This window comes from Falco naumanni, chromosome 7 (assembly GCF_017639655.2).
Source record: "Falco naumanni isolate bFalNau1 chromosome 7, bFalNau1.pat, whole genome shotgun sequence".
Lineage (NCBI taxonomy): Eukaryota > Metazoa > Chordata > Aves > Falconiformes > Falconidae > Falco > Falco naumanni.
The window spans coordinates 40,859,465-40,880,219 of NC_054060.1; the positions used below are offsets into that span (position 1 = coordinate 40,859,465).

The 20,755-nt window shown below is 39.4% G+C and overlaps 1 protein-coding gene and 1 long non-coding RNA gene across 6 annotated transcripts in view; both read left to right on the forward strand.

Annotated features, from left to right (window-relative positions):
- Positions 1-7,690, forward strand: part of DICER1 (dicer 1, ribonuclease III) — a 67,377-nt gene extending 59,687 nt beyond the window's left edge. For all 5 annotated transcript variants that reach the window (XM_040599770.1, XM_040599772.1, XM_040599769.1 and 2 more), the window contains 3 exons: positions 2,243-2,405; positions 2,501-2,576; positions 2,860-7,690. In XM_040599770.1, coding sequence (XP_040455704.1) covers positions 2,243-2,405; positions 2,501-2,576; positions 2,860-3,025 — 405 coding nt within the window. In that variant the 3' untranslated portion in view covers positions 3,026-7,690. The remainder of the gene's footprint in view (positions 1-2,242; positions 2,406-2,500; positions 2,577-2,859) is intronic.
- A 1,487-nt stretch (positions 7,691-9,177) lies between these two features.
- Positions 9,178-20,444, forward strand: LOC121091671. The gene is made up of 3 exons (XR_005828996.1): positions 9,178-9,254; positions 18,467-18,699; positions 20,233-20,444. It is a non-coding gene; the product is annotated as an uncharacterized LOC121091671 (long non-coding RNA).
- The last annotated feature ends 311 nt before the right edge of the window (positions 20,445-20,755 follow it).

Genomic DNA, 20,755 nt, shown 5'->3' on the forward strand with positions numbered 1-20,755 from the left:
TGGAAGCACAGCTATACCATAAAATTATGATGAAGAGTTACTAAGTCACATAATTTTAACTCAGGATAGGCTCTCCATGCAACATCATGAACAATACTACCTTGGCACAATGCTGGATTATTTAATGTAGGACAGACAGAGATTTCTACTGTTTTTCTTCAGACTGTTTCTGTCTGTACTCGTGTGTTTGACATGCTCCTAAAGGCTTTATATCTGCTAGGGAAATACATGCATCTTTCAAATAAGCCATTTGAAACATAGTTTAACTGAAGACCTGCAAACACAGATCATATCTGTGCTATGCAGGGAAGCTAATGATAATATCTATTTGCTGGAGAAAGGACTAAAACTAATTCATTTACATAAGCTGTTCTGAAGATACATGAGAGCAAGGGCCTTGTGAGTCATACTCTAATAGAGTCCTGGGAGAGGTGGCCTTTCTTTAAAAGTGTTAGCTAATAGATATCCTTAATAGTTGATCTTCTGAAAAACTGTGATCAGTCTTTTAGAAAATACTCTGAATACTGAGAATACTCCAGCACTAAATAAACATGTTATCTTTTAGTAATTTCTTCTTTCTGATACACAATTTAAAATCTTGGGAATCAAAATGTATCAGTTACACATACGTGTTGACAGACCTTGCACTTTTGTTACAGAGTGAAATCCTTATGTTTTATGGGAAGATTCAGAAAACATTGACTTTACAAATTTATCACTGAAATTTAGATAACAGAGTTTGATCTTTTGATATAAAATAATTTATATTATCTGTCTTGTTCACAATATGAATGAAAAGGCTAAAAACTTACTTTAAGAGCTCGTAGTAATGATTTTTAGCTTTGTTTCGTTTTTGCTAGTATGCAAAAAGATTGCCTAGAAACTTCCACCAAAGTTGTAACCAAATTGCGTGATAGCTGTTTCAAATAAAATTCTTGTTTCACTTTCCCTACGCCTGCTCCCTATCTTGGTCTGGCACTGAATTACTGAAACCCTTATTTCTTCAGAGTTAATGCAAGAGTCTTTGTTTCTGCAGTTCATGCCAGCTAGACTCATTTCCATGTGTGTTTCCATGTCATCTACTTTTCTTTTTTTTTAAATCGCACTCCTGAAACATCTGTTGTCCCTTGCCTTATAGCTCTTGGTTTCTCTCTCTGTTATTTCAGTGTAACTCAAAAGTGCTTTAGTTTGTGCTTGGGATAAAATACGCTATTCAAAACAGTTGAATTTGGGTTTTAACATGAAAATCCCTATTTGGAGTGTGTACACATCAAGTCTGACTTCTTGTTTGATTTATTTTAGGTAGAAATATTGGGTGGGGCTAGTTTATGAAGTATTATGGTTACTCGTAAGAGGACTGAATTGGGTTTTAAACCCCAAATAGGGGCCAAATGGAGTGAGAGGGCAGATACTGAGGAAGAGACCAACAAATTTACTTCTCTTTAGGCGGAGGAGCAATGGTCAAAAAGTTTATTGTCAGGTTACTTTGTTTGGACTTAGGAGAATGTAATTATATGTATTTGAGATATTTTTAGTAAAGGATTAGATTAACTCAAGACATTTAAGACTTATACTGAAATTTCAGTTTTAATAGTAAGAATAGACTATTGTCTTAAATTAGTAGCGTAGAAAAAACCACTGCCTCCTACATTTGAAAAATACCCAGGTATGCCTGTTAGCTCAGTTTAATGTTGCTAGTTACCAGTTATTAATGGCTTATTCTACTAATGCTTGTTTCATGCTTGTCTTCTGGGATAAATGAGGTAAGGAAAGGTACATCCAACTTCTGTCCAGAGATTGGACTTGAAGATTTTAAAGTCTCCTCCTAGGAGATGTTTGGTGTATGAACTCTTCCTTTCTTATGAGTACTTTCTGGCATTAAACTGATAGAGCAAAGTCTGTTTCTTATTGGAAAAAGCAGATTCATGGTGAAGTCCTACAGAATTATTACAGGAAGAATTCACAAAGCATATAAAGTCTCTGTACACAGTGGTGTTCAGGATTTTTTTTCACATTTGAAAAATGATATATCCAGCAACTTGGTTTAATTGGGGAACAAAAGAACAATTTCACTGTGGAAAGTTGTCAATGAAAAACTTAAAGGAAGCAGCTCAGGATAGGATGTAACAGAGCTTACATTTCTGAAGATCATTGTTTTATTTTAAAAGAGACAATTGTTTCTCTCTTCTCTTCCCCTTCTCCCCCCTTCCCACCCTGCCTTGGCTTTTTTAATTGCAAACAGCTCAGAAGATCTGAAGAAGATGAAGAAAAAGAGGAAGACATTGAAGTACCAAAGGCCATGGGGGATATATTTGAGTCCCTTGCTGGTGCCATTTATATGGATAGTGGAATGTCTTTGGAAATGGTTTGGCAAGTGTACTATCCGATGATGAGGCCATTAATAGGTATTTTCAGCTTTCAGAAAATAATTAATAATTAAGTGCTATCTGCTGTGAAGAGAACAAACCTAAATATGTATGTTTGTTTATTTTCCAAATAGAAAAATTTTCTGCTAATGTGCCCCGTTCCCCAGTGCGAGAGCTGCTGGAGATGGAGCCAGAGACAGCCAAATTTAGGTAAGAATGTACTTCCTTTGGTACACACTGCTATAGTGTTTTAAACTGATTCATAAACTACTGAGGATTTTTATATATCACAAATTTACTTACAATTTCTTTTACACTAAGCAGCTATCATGATCATTGTGTTTGCTGATTTTTTTTTTTCCTTGCATAACTTTCTGAGAAAAGATTTCTGTTTAACTATAGTGCTTTAACTTCTGTAGAAAAGAGAAAGTAGATCTCTTTTTTCACATTAACTTGCCTAGGCAGTAAGTAATTCTTGTGTATATTTTTGCAGCCCTGCAGAAAGAACTTACGATGGAAAGGTCCGAGTAACAGTGGAAGTTGTAGGAAAGGGAAAGTTTAAAGGTGTTGGCAGAAGCTACAGGATTGCCAAATCTGCAGCTGCAAGAAGAGCACTACGAAGCCTCAAAGCGAATCAACCTCAGGTCCCAAACAGCTGAGACTCCTCTTAAAATTAAGTAAAATGGGGGAAAAAAACACATACAGATAAAGCAAATTTTAAAAAAATGTTGGTGTTGAGAGGAACAAATTGGAAGACAGCATTTAAAGTTTGTTTGATAACAGAATAGATAAAACATTTAACATGTATAAAATTTTGGAACTAATTGTAGTTATAGTTTTTTGCGCAAACACAATCTTGTCTTCTTTCCTCACTTCTGCTTTGTTTAATCACGAGAGTGCTTTAATGATGACATTTAGCAAGTGTTCAGAATAATTGTTGTCAGGTCTTTTTGGTTTACTTTTATTGTCAGTACAGCTTTGCTTAGTGTTAGAAGGCCAGGGAGCTTATGCCTAATGCAGTTGCTAGATTTATATATAGTAATCTTGAAGTTCTTCAATCTGTGCACTAGTGCCAGTCATAAAACAGTTGATAAACTGTACTGGATGATTGGGTATAAGAAAGAATAAGTGTGCCAGTATTCTCCTTTTTTTTTTTTTTTTTTTTTCTCTCCTTTCTCTCAATGTCATCTTTTTACATTAAGATGACATTCCCAATCATTGTTGCACTTATTTGTTAGGGACAGATTTTAATTGAAATGGCTGGCATACTGGTAGAATGAAACTTCACTTCCCTTATGCCACACAGTCTTGCATAAAAAAAGGTTCTTGCCTTAAAAATAAATAAACCCTCATTAACAATCTTTAATTTCTGATCTTTTTTGGAACAAACTGTTTTACATTCCCTTCATTTTGTTATGCATTTTACAATGATACAGCTCTATATTTACAGTACAACTCATTACTATAGCTGTGACTTGTTACAGGATTATAATAGAAATTGTATTCATATATATGTAATTAGGTTATTTTTAACAATTCTGAGGAGGTGGTTAGTCTACAGTTTTTTTTATACCATAAACAGAATATGGTCTTTGGCTAAAGTTCCAACTTTACACAAACCTGCAAGCTAGATAGTTCCAATACTGGAAACAGTAATTAATAATTGCACAGTGCAAACTGTCACTCTAACAAAATAACCTTAGACATATCACACCTAAAATATGCTGCAGATTTTATAGTCAATTGGTTACGTATTTAACAAACAGAGCACCTTTACACTTAGAGATATTTCCACATAAATTTCTTACTGTACTTTTCAGAGTTGCATGCATATTTCACCTACCAAAGTTGTGCTGTTAAATAACATGAAAGTTGATGTTTGAGATATAACTGCCGTACTTTTGATACATCTGTGATTTAGGTCCTTAATTTAGAGAAACTAGCTCATTGGTGTTTTGTTTTACTGGGGGTGGGGAAATCATACTTTTATTTTTTAGGCTTTGCCTATACTTTAATTAGATTTTTGTAGGCACTCTTCACTTAAATACCTCAGTTCTTTTTTTTTTTTTCTTTTCTTTTCCTTCTTTTTTTGCATGCATTGTTTTTTTTTCTGTTTTGGTGCTATGTTTATATATTATGCTTGAAATTTTAATTTTTTGCACTGTAACTATAATACCTCTTAATTTACCTTTTAAAAAAGCTGTGGGTCTTGTATTCCCACCAGTATCAGTAGAGGTTTGCTGCAATTTTGCCCTGTTAATTATGCTTGAAGTTTGAGAAAGCAGAGCAAGGTGTTTTAATGTTTTCCAGCACAATTGTTTGAACTTGATGCTGTGTCTTATGTATTAAATTACAAATAAATACTGTATTTCCTGCTTTTAAACCCTATTCCTTTCCTCACAAATGCACACTAAAATAAAACAAACTGTCAGCTCTTGCTTTCTTAACAAAATAATAAAAGAAATGCCTTAGTGACAAGGGATAGACATTAAGCTTTTCTGAAATACAGTTTTCAAAAGTTCATACGTTTTCTATCTCAGTCATTTTTCATTCTGCAAAAAAGACTGTTCTTGTATTTGAAAGCAGCATTGTTATTGTAGTCAGACTGAAAATTAAAATACTAACTTATAAAAAATTCTAGCGTTTGTTTGGTACTTCAGTCATGAAAATGTAACGGAGAAGTATAAGACCTGCAAGTCATGGTGTGTATAAAACAGGTGTAAATGAGATGAAACAGAAAAACACGCAGTCTAAATTTTCAAAGGTAAATTGCTTTGAGTTAGCTATTTAAAAAAAAAAAAAAAAGTTGGTGATTTCAGTTTTAGCTCTTTCTTCGTGGTAGGAGTGGAGTTTGTTAGTGAAAATACATGATTACTAACGTTAACAATTCTGTGTTTCTGGCCAGACATCAATCAGCCAATAAAATCAGACCATCTAGGAAATCTTAACTAGTTTTAACTGCATTATGAAAAACTAAATTTTAAGCTAGTCTTTGAAAACCTAAAATTTCTTACTGATTGTTACAAGGTCATAGATTCTCAGGGGTTTCAGGTAATTGTTAGCAGTGAAGTGCTATGGAGTGTTTTGCTGCAAAGAAAATCAACTGAACTTGCTCTGTGTTTCAGAATAGTTTAATGATCACTTTGTTACTAGATAGAGCCTATGAATTGGAAATCTGAAATGTGTAGTGGCTGACTATAAAGTAGTTTCTGCTGCTGATGCGTTTTTAAATGCTTTTTAAATGCCGTAATTTTTTCCAGTGTGACCTCATTGAAATATTTTTTTTATCCTTTGAGATAGAAAATTCGTATTAGTTTCCATGTTATACATCTGTGTGTTTTACCCTACAGCTGATATAATTTTGATATTGGACAGTGTATGCTATTAAAGACCTAAATCTGATCATTTGAAGGTTGGGACAGAAATCACTTGACATGCTATAAGCACAAGTGTAAGCAGACTGTTGCAACCCATCTTCAAAAGCAACCACACAGGCTCATCATAAATAGTGTGGGGGTTAGTTGGCATGAACCTTGTTTTTTTTATCTTAAGTCCTGTTATACTGTACTTTAAACAGTCCTCCTAACTATGCTGCGTTTTTATTTTTATGGCTTTTTTTGCGCTGTTCTGTTCATGTAGCACAAATAAGCATTGCACTTGGTACCATGCTTTACCTCATTTCAAGGAAAAAAATGCTTAACAGAGAGGAAAAATGTGGTTTGGCCTTGCTGCTGTTCTGATTTACTGAATTTGAAAACGGTAATTATAATGCCTGCAATGTGTCATTTACTTGCACAACTTAAATAGGTCATTTGTAATGTCTGTGGCATTTTTACTGTATGTGGAAAAATACAACAAAGATGTGTAACAACTCTTGATTGTATTTTGAAGCTATTGTTTTTCTACTACATCATTTTACTGTTATGTGAAGTAATTAAAATTAGAATGACCTCTGGCACTCCAGTAATTATCTCTGAACAAACCAACGTATTGTACATATAATGTAGTTATTGCAAGAAGACAACCCCTAGTAATTTGGTCAACCTCAACTAAATCTCCGCTTAGTCTGAATATTGAGTACCCAGTAGCGACTTTGGAAATGTTTGTTCAGCTTGATGCTGTGAAAGTCTGTACAGAAAAAAAGCATACTATTTTTAAGTCTCATTACACAATAGGATGTTGTGACTGCAGAGTACAGAACTTGGACAAGAACCAGTTTCCGTGCTGGGGAGGAATATAGTAGTGGCCCAGGGATGAGGTGCCAGATCCTCAGCTCGTGCAAATTGGTGTGGTATCATTTTAATCACTGGAACTGCATTCGCTTACATACCTGAAGATCTTGTGCTTATATGTATGTTGCAGAGTTTGGGTTTTCCTCCTTGTAAGCAAATACAGAACCATAAACTGGAAAATGTGGGGTTTATGCATGGTTACTGCATATAACATAACTATGCTACATGCATTTATCTGTATAAAAAGTGAAATCTTTGTATCCCAGTCGCAGCAGCACACGTAATCAAAAAATGACAAATAGCATCATGGTCTGCTGTGATACTACACTTGCCTTTGACAGTATTCTGGGTTTGTATGTTTTGAGTGGGGTTCCTTACAAAATTCTTGTGGAAATCTCTGTATTTATTGCATGAGTGAGGCAAAAGGATTCTGATTTTTGGTACTTACCGACATTGATCCTTTTTCAGTTCTCTAATTTTCAAGAAGTTAGTTAATTTTTCTTTCATATTAGGTTTAAAACTTAAAACACTACAGTTCATGACCATGAAATGTAATCTAAATATCAACTGAAACTCAAGCTGAATTATGTTAGCAGATACCTAGAGGTCATTGTAGTATACTCCACTAGCAGTTAAAATTAATTTCTGTCAAAGCTAGCTATGTTTCTTAAAAATAAATTTTATCCAATAAAGTTCTTTGGGTTTTTTTCCCTCTTTTATTTGAGTGGCAACCACAGACTACTTTAATTGCTTTGTAGATGCACTCAGAATTTACTGCAGCAGCAAGTTGAAGAGAAAAATGTTTGTGAACAAGAATTGGAAATTGCAGGCATTTTTATTGTAAATAGTTTGACTGAAAAGATGGTTAAAATCAAGTAGAATGAATAACAAATATAATTTGATGGACAATAAAATATTTACCATCACATGCTGCAGCTGTCTTTAAGGGACATAAAATGTAATTCATTCATACTGTAATCATGCTGCAGAAGTTTGCAATCTGCACCTTATGGATCACAATTACCTTTAATAGTTTTTTGTAATAATTGTAGCTGAGTATATCTCCAATAAAGTTATGGTCTGTTCACCTTGTATTGTCTTTCTTGCTTTTGTTTTTAGTTCCTCTTGTCTTTCCATAAATCTTCTAGAGTTTACAAAAAATTACTTTTCAGTCTCAGTCTAAATAAAAAAAATAATTTGTGAAAACATTATTTCTTGACCTTGTTTAAAGACAAGTCTGCTTGTCTCCTTCCTCTGATGAATGAACTGTCTTCATAGCTATGTGAAGACTCTTAAGGGACGCTCAGGTTAAAAATGATGGTGTACATGCTACAATTTGATCTCTGTATTGACCATTATACCTGCAAAATTTGTCAGAGCTGGGAGGCCCCAGAGCACAAGGGTTCAGTAAAACAAGTTTGCACAATTCGGCACATGTTTTAAGAATAAGATGTTAATTTTAGCTAAGTCTCAACATTATTAACATTGATTTAAATTATGTTTGCCAGTTGCTTTCTGCTAGTATTTCACTTACTCTGAATATTGAAAATACGCGTGTAGAGCATTCTGACTGGCACACCAATGTCATGCCTATGTTTTACAGTGACGAGGCAGGCATGCCAGTCATCAGGAGTGTTCTTTTCTGAAAACTTCCCAATGCAGCAGTTTCTTGACATCTGCAATGGGCAACTTCTGCTAAATGTTGTGTTTTAGGTTACAGAGAAAAGCCTGCTGAACTGCTGATAGGCATGGTGGTATCTTTTTCTGGGACTTGAGGGAAGAACTGAGTCTACTGTTGTTCAGCAGTGTCAGTTTGTTCCTTGTCTTAGCTTAGCTGTGATGAGGCAAGCAAATCTCAGCTGAGAATCCTGAGGAACCTTATGGATCTTCTGTACCTTTCCAGCTCTTTTTTTAATTTTCTTTTCCCCCTCTAGATTCCACCCTGAGCCTGATGGCACTGGTAGGAAAGGCCCTTTAAGCTCTAACGTGTAGGCCAGTAAGCCATAGTAAGGTATGACAACACAGCCCCCACCCCCACAAGTTCTAACAAGTGGGTCAAATCGGGAAAACTTTTTTCTGGAATTTTCTACAGGGAAATAGGCCTGAAAAAATGATTAAAAAAAATAAAATAGTTCAAGATGCCGTTATCTTCTTGTTCATTGTGGAGGAATGAGATAAGGCATGGCTATCAAGCTTGAGTTTCGAAGTGGTCCATCCCTCGCTGGGTAGTAACGTGAAGCATACAGAGTTCTCCAGAAAGTCAAAGTGTAAAATCAATAAAAGGTTCTGCTTCAGAGACAGGTGGCCAGATTTTTTGCCAGTAGGGGAACATCACCTACTTAGCATAGATTTTCAGTACAGCATATTAGCGATGGTGTTGAAATATAAACCATAAAAAAAATAAGATTCTTTTAGGTTTTTAAATTTAGGCTACTCAGAATGAAGCAATGACTGGGTTCTTTTTGCCCCCCACCCCCCCACCCCAGAAGGAACATCAGGCTTGACTTAAAAAGAGAAATTAACTTTAGTAAAGCTATAACATCAAGGCACAAATTTTTAGGATAGTTACCATTTGTCTTTCAGACAATCTTCAGTGGTCACACTATAGGAATTGAAAGGAGAGTATCTCTACATCTGTCTGAAGAAGAGTTTACAGGTACTGGTTTCTCATTTCCTCATAAGAATAAATGTGTGTCGTAATTGTATAAATATTGCTAAGATATGTATATGGTTAGCAGCTATTCTTCTTAAGTAAAACCATACATAAAAAGGAATTTGAGTAAAAACTGAGGGGACCAAGTTTTTGAATACACATGCCCTGAAAAGGGGTAGTAACAAAGCTAATCATAACTTAGTGACCAGAAAAAAACACAGAGAAGCAGATTTGCTGCTTGGCTGGGCTTCCCTTAACACTTCTGCTAGAGTCCAGGTGCAGGTTCTGTTCCTTAGAGGAAATCTCCATGTCAGTGGACACAGGCAGTACTGACATGTAAGTGGGTTTTATTTTTCTCATAGCTGTGATTATGTCCTTCCTTATTGTAGAATGTGAACAATACTTTCATTCTGGTGAGTCAAATAACTGAGGACCTTCCTTACGTTATGAAAACAATATAATTTACTTTTCAGCTTAATCACCTCCACTTACCTGGCTTATACTCTCTCCCTTTTTTTATATATATTTTATTGGAAGCCTCATGCTAACTCTTAAATGGAAGTAATTTTCTTCTGTTAACTTGAAAATTTCCTGTAGTTTTGAGTTCCTGTTGAGCTCCCACTGAAGTCACTGGGAAGACATCCACTTGGGCTCTGTAATTCATGTGCATTTGAACTTAATGCAAAAGTCCTTCAGCCATAATATGTGTAAATTCCAGATGTCAAGCAAAAGTTGAGAAACGCAATGATGTGCAAAGGCAGCCTCTTCTGTTTTGCTTCTATTTTTTCAGGCTCTTTAGGTAAAAAGGGTGGCACATTCACCAGCTATCTATTTTTGAGATAGCCCACCTCTTGAGGCAAATAGCCAACTGCTTGCTCCATTTTCTTTTGCCACATGGGCAAGATTTAGAGGGGAGGAACAAGGGTCGTCTTCCTCAGAGCTTTTATTGACATCTAGGATGCTTCAGCTAAATTCAGATTAGCTGCATCTGGGCCAGCTCCCACCCATTGCCTCTGTTGTCAGCGGAGCCATGTCAGCAGCGGTGGGGCACCGCTGGGTTTTCATACCCTTGGATCACCCTTTCAAAATGAGATGAATGAGAGAGAGGCTCCTTCCTCCCCATCTGGGGCTGGCACCCAGCTGATAAAATGGGTCCCACACGGTAGCTTGAAGCTGGAAGTCTTCATTCAGGGGAAGTGATGGGTCCAGAAGAGATTTCATGTAGCTGCAGCACGGCCAGGGAGTCAGTGTGTCCAGGGTCACACTTGTCTCTTTGCTGAGGTGAGGATGATCATGATCCCCTCTTCTTTACTGCCACATGTCCTGAAGCAGGGGATTGAGTATGAACTGTTGCAGCTGTTCCAGTCTTTGTAATAACCTGGTGTGAAGTTTGCAGCCTTTACTTGCCTAACTGTGAAGCTCTGAGCTCCATGAGGGGATTGCAGAACCACCAACCCAGTCCTCAGCTATATATATTTTAAGAAAACAGTTTTCACATAAGTACTTGAGTGTCACTTTGGCATCAATTTTAGGGTAAGGTTTTAAACTTTGTTTTATAAATGAGAATAAGTAACATAGAGGAGCAGTGCTATGGTTGTACAAGCTGCCAATTTCACAGCTACCAGCGTTAGCACAAGTACCAGTGAACGCAGATATCGTTAAGCATAGGTATCTCTTTCAATGTTCTTATACCACAGCCACCTACACCAGTCACTTTTGCTGTCATGTATTCAACCTCCGGTACCCTGAATTTAGGCAAGACCCTGGTGTCAGAACAAAACCCTCCCTGATTTTAGTGGAGCCTCAGTATCTTGATAGCCCTATTCTCACACATCTGTAGCAATTAATACAGTATTTTGCAGCACCAGTTTTAAGAAATTATTGCTTTCAGGGTGATTCTGTCTGAAATAGCAGGGCATTATGGTCCTGCCAGCAACATTCACCACCTTCCTCCTAGCTTTACATAGTGCATGTGCTCCTGGTACAAGAGATCTCGTTATACAAACAAGCATGGCACAGGCAGCTGCCCCCCTTGTCTGGCCAAGTGGCTGCTGTGCAGGGCCATGCCAGCAAAAACCTCACTTAAAACAAGGGCAGAAGTTCCCAGGACTGTGCCTCAACCACGGTGTTGAAGTTGCTGGTGGTGAATATGGGAACAGATCTATGGAAGATGTAGTAACCATTTTTTTGTGGACCAGATGCCTTTTCTGGGCTTTAAAAAGTTGCCCTGTCTGTGGAATCCATCAGCTCGAAGCATTCCTGCACTGAACACTACTTGCCCTGAATTCCCAAGGAGTGCCCCCGTCCCCAGCAGGTACAGCAAGGCAGAAGAGAAGGGCAGTTCAGACCTTCCTGACCCACCTTGCAGAGCCTTGATTACAGAGCAAGCACACATCCTTGTGCGTGTGCATCGCAAGGGTACTCCTTATTTTACGTAACATTTAGTTGCGAGTCACTAAGTTAGCATAAAACAACCACATAGCAACTTCTGTGGAAGCTTTCTTGTAAAGGAACATTGGTTTATTGGCAGTTTAGCTAAGGTGAAGAGTTACTTCATGCAGTAGCTAAATAAATTGCAACAGAGCCTATGGCACATGGGCTGCAGGAACTAAACTAAATGTGGGTACATAGTCCATGCTAGATATATAGCAACTGCTTTTTGTGTAGGATATGGTGTGTTGATGGGTGTCAGGAAATCCCAGAAACTGCGGTGACTGTACCAGGCAGTGGTGGGAGACCTACATAAACACCTGAGATGTATCAACAATTAGAGAAAGTTGTAGGCTGGAAATATTTCGGAAGAAATGCCAAGATCAGAGACACTTAAATGTACAGAGGAAAGGAACAGACCTGGGCAACTCTGCTCACAAATCAGCTCCCCTGAGAGGGGTGAGCATTGTGAAGGAGGGCTGGGCAGTGGTGGAAGTTTGCTTATTCCAGCATCAAGTTCTAAGGTGATAGTGGGACACGCAGGAGGGACTGGGAAAAAGACCAACTGAACCAGAGCCTTGCAAGGAGTAAAGGTTGAGCTTGGTCACTGGGTACCATGGAAGTCACCAGGTTTTGCCACTTCCAACAAACTTTAGACCTCTGAGGTCTAAAACAAGTCCTGTGGAGTTTGTGACTGCTTGGACCCCTGTGAGGACTCCATGTCTTAACTGCAATAGTGAAAACTGCCTTGCATCCAAAGCAGGCTTGTGGTGAGAAGTGCTGCAGTTTGTCTGCTGTGCCAGCAGCAAAGGTACAGGCTCTGTGCCAGCCATGCTACAGACAGCAAGCACAGTAGGGTTGCATTTGCTAGGTGGGAAACTGGTTTTGCTGTTAAGAGATAAGACTGTAGTTATGACCTGGCATCACTCAGCTTAAAATCCCCTTCTGTTTTTCACCTCATTGTGATCACTCACGTTGAGAGCATCATTTGCTCATCCCCCACATTGGCACAGTCCTCTGTCTGCTTTGAAAAAGCATCTCGACCCTGAGCGTTCACTGGTACGATATGTCTCAAACTAAAGAGAAGCAATTGCAGCTTAAGGTTTCGGCTCTCTGGTACAAGAGAAACAATAATAGGTAGGAGTAAGCCCATCAGTGATGATTTTCAGGGGACAGCTTTAAGCTTTTGATGGATTTCCTAGTAAAGCTAAATCTAATCTAATGTTCGGAAGTTGATTCCTTGCTATGATCAAAGAGGTTCTGAGAAGGCCCTGAGTGAGCCCAGGCTGGAGAGATTTGGGGCTGGCATGAAGCCACAGGAGACCAGGAATTGTGGCAAGCATGAAGAAGCAGATGAAGCTGCAGTTGTAGTCAACTGAGGAACACAATTGTTTTTCAGGGCTGTAGGTAACAGCAGTATTTGACAGCCAAGTTCTAAGTGGGTCAATGGCATAGCCATAAATCCATGCATCTGCCTGATTTTTTCTAATATTGCAGTATTTTTGGACAATTTCACCCAGCTGCCCACCACAGAGGTCTCTAGTCGCTGGGCTCCCGTTGCCCCATGGCTTCCTGGAAGCACAGCTGGAGTTAGCTTTGGGGAATCCGGGCAATGCAGCGTGGCGATACTGGAGATGGAGCCTTCAGGCCTTCAGCTTGACTCCCTCAGCAGCCAGGGGCTGCACCACCAGAGGCTCATCCCTTTCCCTGACCCACTGCCTGAGGGCTGGCGCCCAACGCTGCAGCCTGGCCGTACGGCTGGGACTGCTCACCAGTGATGGTTACTGCAAGAACACCCCGCACCAGCGCATACACTGCTACAGCTGCCTACACACCTCCCTCACCTGCAACTGGGGTTATGCCTTTTATATGATGCTCCTGAGACTTCGGTATCATTTTCTCCGCTCCCCGTCCCCAGCCATCTCTCTCAACTGTCAGTGTTTATAACCGCTGCGCACAATTACTCTCCTCCCCAACCCCTGCTCCACCCCAGAGGCAGCTGTATTTCCACAGCGAATGAAGCAATTCCTGTATGTATGATTTTTAAAGTACTTTGGGACCCTTTGGGAGAGAAGGTGCTATTGTACAAGCACAAGATATTATTAAAACAGGAATCTGCGTAATGGGTGATAAATTTTGATACTGTATGTTTAATATAATATGACGGTTGTAAATCCAGTGAATTACCATAGGTATTTGCTGTGCAGTGTGTTTATGAATTGTTTGGGCAGGTGTTTTTCAAGTCCCAGCTTTTCACACAAAATGTGAATTATAGGACAGTTTAATAATATTTCATACTAGACTCCAATATGCCACAATTAGCTGCAGAAATATTATCACTTGATGGCTGAGCTTGGTTGCTGATTAAATTCATGTATAAGAAGGTAAATGAAAAAAGCAGCACAGAGAAAAGAGATCTGCAGAAGGAAAATTTTTGATCTGTCTTTGATCTCTTACAAGCAAATATCTTTTGAAGCTGCAGAAATGTATAGTTTTGGTATTGTCCAACTGCATTATACATGTGCTTTCAAAGAGGTTAAAAGCAGTTTATTTTGATTGCAATAATGAAATAGTTCTTTAAAAGTTTATATTCAATAGTTATACTACTAATATTTATTGATGTGAAGGGATATCTGTACTGCACATGTTATTTAAATCAAACCTTGCTAGGTAGTTTTTAAATCAGATCCAAAATAATGTAATTCAGGATTACATAGGGTCGGAATTTCTTATTTTTATTTTTTACTGACTTCCACATAAAAAAGACTTATAAGACCTTGAAAAAATGTTTCCCTTCTCTGAAGAAGAGAGAAGTGCTCTATTTCACTTTTCCATCTGCTTTTGTACTATGAGCTGAATCTCATCCTGAGCTGACATTGCACCAAACAGCACAGCAGTAAACTACCTAGAGGTAGGGCTGGGTAGAGGTTTTACAACTTAGTGACTGAAGAACACATCTTCTCCATCACTATAGAATTTTCTGACTGTAAGTTGGGCTGTCTTTAGTTTTATTAAAGCCTATCAGTGTCCTTTGGGCTGTGAAGCCCTTTGCTTTTCTCGTAGGCGTTTGCAGCTCCCAGGGGTTTGCTGTGACTTACGCAGCTCCGTAGCCATCGCTGACACCTTCCAGCCAAGCGAGGCTCTGGGCTGGGTTTTGGAGGTGCTGTGCTCCCACCACTCCAGCGGACATCCAGGGTGGCTGAAGGTGCTGGGCATCACCAGCTGCCTCTCCAAGCCCTGTCCCACCATGGCTCGTGCCTCCCTGAGCACCCGGGAGCAGGCCCATCATTGGGCATAGCTGAACCTCACCAGTGCGACGCTATGAGCTGGTAGCTCGGCTGAAGGTTTAGTTAAACATTTTCCTTCCCCTTGACTGGCGTGAGGAAGGCGTCTGCAGCCCACCCCCCTCCCCGCGCCGTGGCTTGTGTATGTGTAAAAGCTGCCCTTGGCCCCAGATGATATGTTTGCATTTCATAATTAATGCTGAACTCGACTTGAGGCAGATACAAAAGGACGATTTTTTAAACAGATGTTGCAGGTCACTTGTAAGTTATTTGTCAAATAAGTTTCAGAGCGCAAGCCGCTGCTTTTGCCATTGTAACCAAAGGCGTATGCTGTTCAGCAGCAGTAATTACAAAGCCAGGGCAACGCAGGGAAAATTCATCTTATTTAAAAGTGTTTTAGTGTCACCAAACAGCTTGCTATGCCATTAGGCAAGTTTTGCTAGACACGTTTAAGTTGAGGGTTTTAATTTGTTTGAAGTATTCTCTAAAACAGAATTATGTTGGAGTTTACATAAAATGAGAGAATGACATGAAAAGTTTTAACTTAAGCAGCAAAATATAAAGGCTAATCTTATTTAAAAGTAATATGTGTGTCTTGATTGAGTGCCCAGATACACTCAACTGGGACATTTTAGTGGAATCGGTTCTAAGCTGTTACACTGAGTTATACAGAGTAGGTTTTCCTGAGCTCACATTGCCAGACCTGAAATACTCTTGTGGCTGCATTTAATAAAGAAACGAAAGTCTTGGGTAAGGGGATATGATTTTTTATGACAGAAGGAATGCAAATAACTTTTAGTCTCATTGCCTAGACCGGGTTTGGTCTGATTTGATGGAGTTTAATAATGACTTATAACCTGTGCTGACAATGTGCAGACCCGCACAACGTCATTTAACTCATTTATTCTGCTTGCTGTAAAAACAAAGAGATGGCAAATAAATATATGGAAAGTTCATTGTTTGTCAGAGGGCCCAAGCCAAAAGTTTTCAGTGACCTTTTAAAATATGGTCCCAGGCTAGTACTAAAATGTCTGTCACTCAGCGCACACACTTGCACAATTTGGCCTTTTAACCCGTGCATCTTGTTTTTCTCTCTTTCAACTGGTTGTATGAATTTCAAATCAGCTGCAGCTATTTAAGTTTTTGCATTGGAGGATTACTGTAAATTGCAGTCTGACAATTACAATGTACAGCGCACAGGAGAGTTATTAATGGATAGGCCTACTGATGGCCTTTCAGCGCTGACGAGGGCCTGGTGTTCCTCATCCATAATTAGATCCAGTGGTTGGGGTCTGTGCGGATGAGGCAGAGGAGGGGGTCGGCCATGGAGCGCCGCTTTATCAGAGGAAGATATCAATTGATCAGAGATAGTTACTATCGGCAACGTCTAAATCTCTAATTCACCTTCTTCTTAATGACTTGTATTGGCTTAAGAAGCTAAGTTATTTGACAGCACGGAGCTCGGCTGACAAAGCCGCGCAGGTGGTTTTAATAGAGGATTTCTGTTGCTTGAGATTTCACTAAAGACAGAGCAACAGTTCAACAGACACAACAGAGGCCAGTAAAAACCCCGGCCCACTGCTCTGCTCGCCGAGGATACCAGCGGGGCTCAGGCTGCAGCGAGCCGCTGCTCCCATTGCTGCGGCACTTTTTCCCTTTGCAAACCCCGCACAAGGGTTTTCTCTGAGGCTGCAGTATTTATTTTAAGGAATTAACCTTATGTGGGCATAAATTATATTCGACAATGAAAACCCTTTGCAGGGAGGGGGGGGTGGTATTTATTGGGTTTTTTACTGCCCCTTGAAAAAACATTTTCCAGAACATAATGCTCCTGAAAAATTAAATACACTTTTTAGGATTAAGAGAGAGTCCAATGCACAGGAAGAACCATTAAGGTTTGCAAAGGTTGAAGACGATGGTCATTGACCATTGATAAACCCAGAAAATAAACTGACTGTAAGCCAAGTGCTTAGATTAGATGTGGCATCATGATCAAAAATTTCATCTTTTTAATGAAGTCACCCAAGAAGCAACAGTTTTTTGCTTAGATTATCACAGTGTAAATCCAATAAGAGATGGGCACCTAACTCCCCAAGGCGCTGCTGATCCAGCCCTGATCCTTTCTAGAAGGATTACAACCACCTGCCCAGAATTTTTCCATGCAGTAAAGCTTGTAGCCAATCTGATGCTCTCAGTATGTCCCAGAGGTTTTTTATTATTATTATTCAGATTATGTATACCCATGGCAAATATAGATTTGGGTCTGTTAAGGCTTTTTTGCAGGGTAAACATTTGTTTAAAATCTTGTTCCAATCTCTTAACACATATGGAAGTAAAATCTAATTGAGTAGATCACTGGCACAGGCAGAACTTTCTGTTGTTGTTCTTGAGGGAGAGCTCAACAGAAAAGCAGGTCTGTGAGACTTTGCATTTTAGCCTTGAATGGAAACATATTTATCAGTACAAAGCGTGCTTTTTAAACCATTCTGGAACTAGCAAAATTGACGGACCTGTCTTCTGGTTTCACTGCTAGGTTTGTGACCTCACTCCGGTACCACTTCTGGGTTCATCTCATGGTTTTTACTTGTGAGCGCTAATTTGCCGTTTGTACTTCCACTGAACTTGCGACCCATCTCTGCATGTGATGACTTCGCAGCTCCTAGGTGAGGAACCACTGACCTGAAGTGTTGAGAATAAACACTGTGCACCTGTAGCGTGCTGTGGTCTCAAGATCTCAAAGTGCCTTTGAAATTTGCTAATAACAGTTTATAAAGCCTTGAATGTTATCCCTGTCAGAGGAGAAAACAAAGGCAAGGCAAAATAAGTAACTCTCCCAAAAGCAACAGATTGTTAAATAGTTCATGAAGTGAATTTCCCAGCCAGGGATATAGACTGAGCTACATCACGGATTGAAATCCTGATCCTTTCATGCTGATGGTGAGAGTCCCATTGGGTTCAGTCTTGTCACGAGCTCACTGGCATGTTTTTTGCTTTACGTGAGGAGAGCAACGCAGGAGCCCAAGCCACAGATGAGTTACCACATAATTATATATAAACTTTCCTCATTAAAATGAGAGCTGTCATTTTGGAGCTGACTGGGCTAGCTAGCTGGGGTGTCAGTGTCATCCTGAATTTAATATGGATGTACCAGCAGAAACCTAACTGGAGAATGGTGCTGAGTTGGAGGGCTGCTGCTCTGTACTGTGAAGCAAACCAAAAGCATGGTGATAGCAGTTGTCTTCAACCCAAAATGTACCTGTTCTGCCATGGATAATGAGGGATGCCAAACAAGTCCTTTTTGGAACAGGAGTGTAAGTCAGCTGCTTGTTATAAAACAATTTTTTTATTTTGTAGTTGCATGTGCTTATGACCTTAGACTTCTGCTTTTTTGTGTTTGAAGTTACATTGTGCAGGGGAAGGTTTCTTCACTTACGTTAGTAGCATAACCTGCACAGTGAAGAGCTGTTACTGACATCTTTGGGTGCTATTATTTATCCACAGATTACTAGCAGTGGTGGGGCCAATAAGCAATATGGCTCTACAAGATCCCAGTGTACCACAGGAAGGTGTTTTCCTCCTATCCCACGTCTTGTGTGAGCAGCCAGGTATGGGTGCTGGGGCTGGCCTGAGTCTCCGCCGTGCTGTCTGCAGCTACATGCCAAATCAGCAAAATTTAAACTTCTCACTGAGGAAGACTTTGGAACTACGAATCAAGCACAATCCTTTCTCTTGCTGTAAGTCTGTCTTTTTTATTATTTAATTTTCTTTTAGGTATGGATTGGAATGTTTCAATTACTTTATGTTACTTTACCTGTGTTCAAGGACTTGCCAAAAGGATCGTTTTGGATGCAAAGAGCAAACCTTGATTGCTCAGCCCTTAAAGGTGACAGTTTTGGCATGTTTGGAGGGTTTAAAGCAGGGGGACCACATTCTTTGCTTTTGTAAAAAGGGTAGCCTCTGCTGACTCAGTCAAGCTCTGTTCATTTACACAGAGAAGATAGGGCCCAACGGTTTGCTCTGTAATGGTTTCCATAAGACACATCTCAGCTCAGTCCCCATAACAGTCTGTGTGGTGTGAATAATCGCCAAGCTGGTTGCAGTTTTGAGCAAGCCTGTTTGCACCATGATCTGATCAGCTGAGTTTTGCAGAGAGACATCGCTGAGCCATTCTGTCACTCACAGCCACATTGCTCTTGCAGTTCACGTCTTCCTATGGGGCAGCGTGACACAGGAGCTGCTGGTGTTACATATTCTTCCCCCTTTCGCTAGCCAACGATGGCTGTGCCCCACTATGTTGTATTTCAACTCAAGCATGCTTATTCAGTTCAATTACTTTGAAGGTAGTTGCTGTCCGGCTTAATGCCCATTATCTAATGACATTGGGGTAAGCTGGTCAAAAGAGGGTGCATGGTGGGTGACCTTATTCTACCAGTGTGCCCAGGAACCAAGACCAAAATATGATTTTTTTGTACATTGGAGCGTGTATCTATACCTCATGCTTCTTCACCAAATAAAAAAGTTTACTAATTCAATCTTTAGTGTATAGATATATATATATGTATATATATACACTATAAATATGGGTGTATATGAATTGCTCATATATGACTTGCATGTCAAGCCATCTGACGACAAAGAAAACAACCAAGTCCACAGCTTCTGACATGAAGCACTGCTGTGAAAAGCATTATAATGAATAACTGACTTCTGTCTTAGTGGTGCCTTCATCTTTTTATTCCTTCTTAAAACAAAGTCTGTTTTGACTGCTTTGCTATGCTGTTAACAGACAAATACACTCAAAATGTTGGCAGTTACGTTCAAGGCTGGATTAATATAGGTTTGTTTTTCTACTAGCGTATCCAAAGGCAAATACTCCTACTGGACTCCACCCTTCAGCTGTGAAGCAGGTTGTAAATCAGTTCCTTTTTTGTTGTTTTTAAAGTAGTTTAGGGGCTTTAAAATGGTATTTAACATTATTACAGTCTGCTTGAATATTGTACAATTTCTAACTACTTCTTCATTTTCATATCCACTTTTCTGCCACTCAGAAGCTTCTAAAAAAAACCAGTGCAGTCACCACTAATGCCAAGGTGTAGCAGAAGTGTTCTCAATGTCTGTTCTCCCCCAAGTATTTAGGTGTCATAATTTTTAGCTTGCTAAAAAAAGCCAGCATTTGCAGAAGGAAAGAATGAAGACCAGTTTTTCAAACTTTGTCCCTTTGTCTTTGAGGCTGGAACAGGTAAATTTGTCCTTGCTTCTTTCCCTAGGAAAGCTCCAGTAGGTGCACAGCCAGCGGTCCTTGTCCTCATGCTGCCCTCCTTAATGTAGCACTAAGACTATGGAAAAAACTTTCTGCATCTGGAAATATGGAAGGAAATGGCTACTGGATCAGGAGTCAGCAATTCTGATGCTAGCACACGTTCAGACACATCCATCAAGCAGTCCATGACCTGTGAAAATTAAATCCTGTAATACCCTTTTTCATTTGTTTCTGTTTTGAAATTGTGCTCTCTGGGTTTATTCTCTTTACTCAAAGTCAGAGCAGTGTAATCTGAATGCTGGAGAAAACTGTTTGAGCTGATCTTCTTAGATTCTTGACTGGTTCTAAAAATAGGGCCCTCCTATCCATTAAGATAAGACTGAAACACTGGTGACATTAAGCACAGCTAACAGCCTTGGTGTTCTGGTCTGCAAAAAAATGTCCATCCTGTCTAGTAGGCACATTGTGTCTGTCTGGTCTCTCAGACCTGGGTGAGAGGCTCCAGTCTATCAGGTGCCACCTCCCACCAA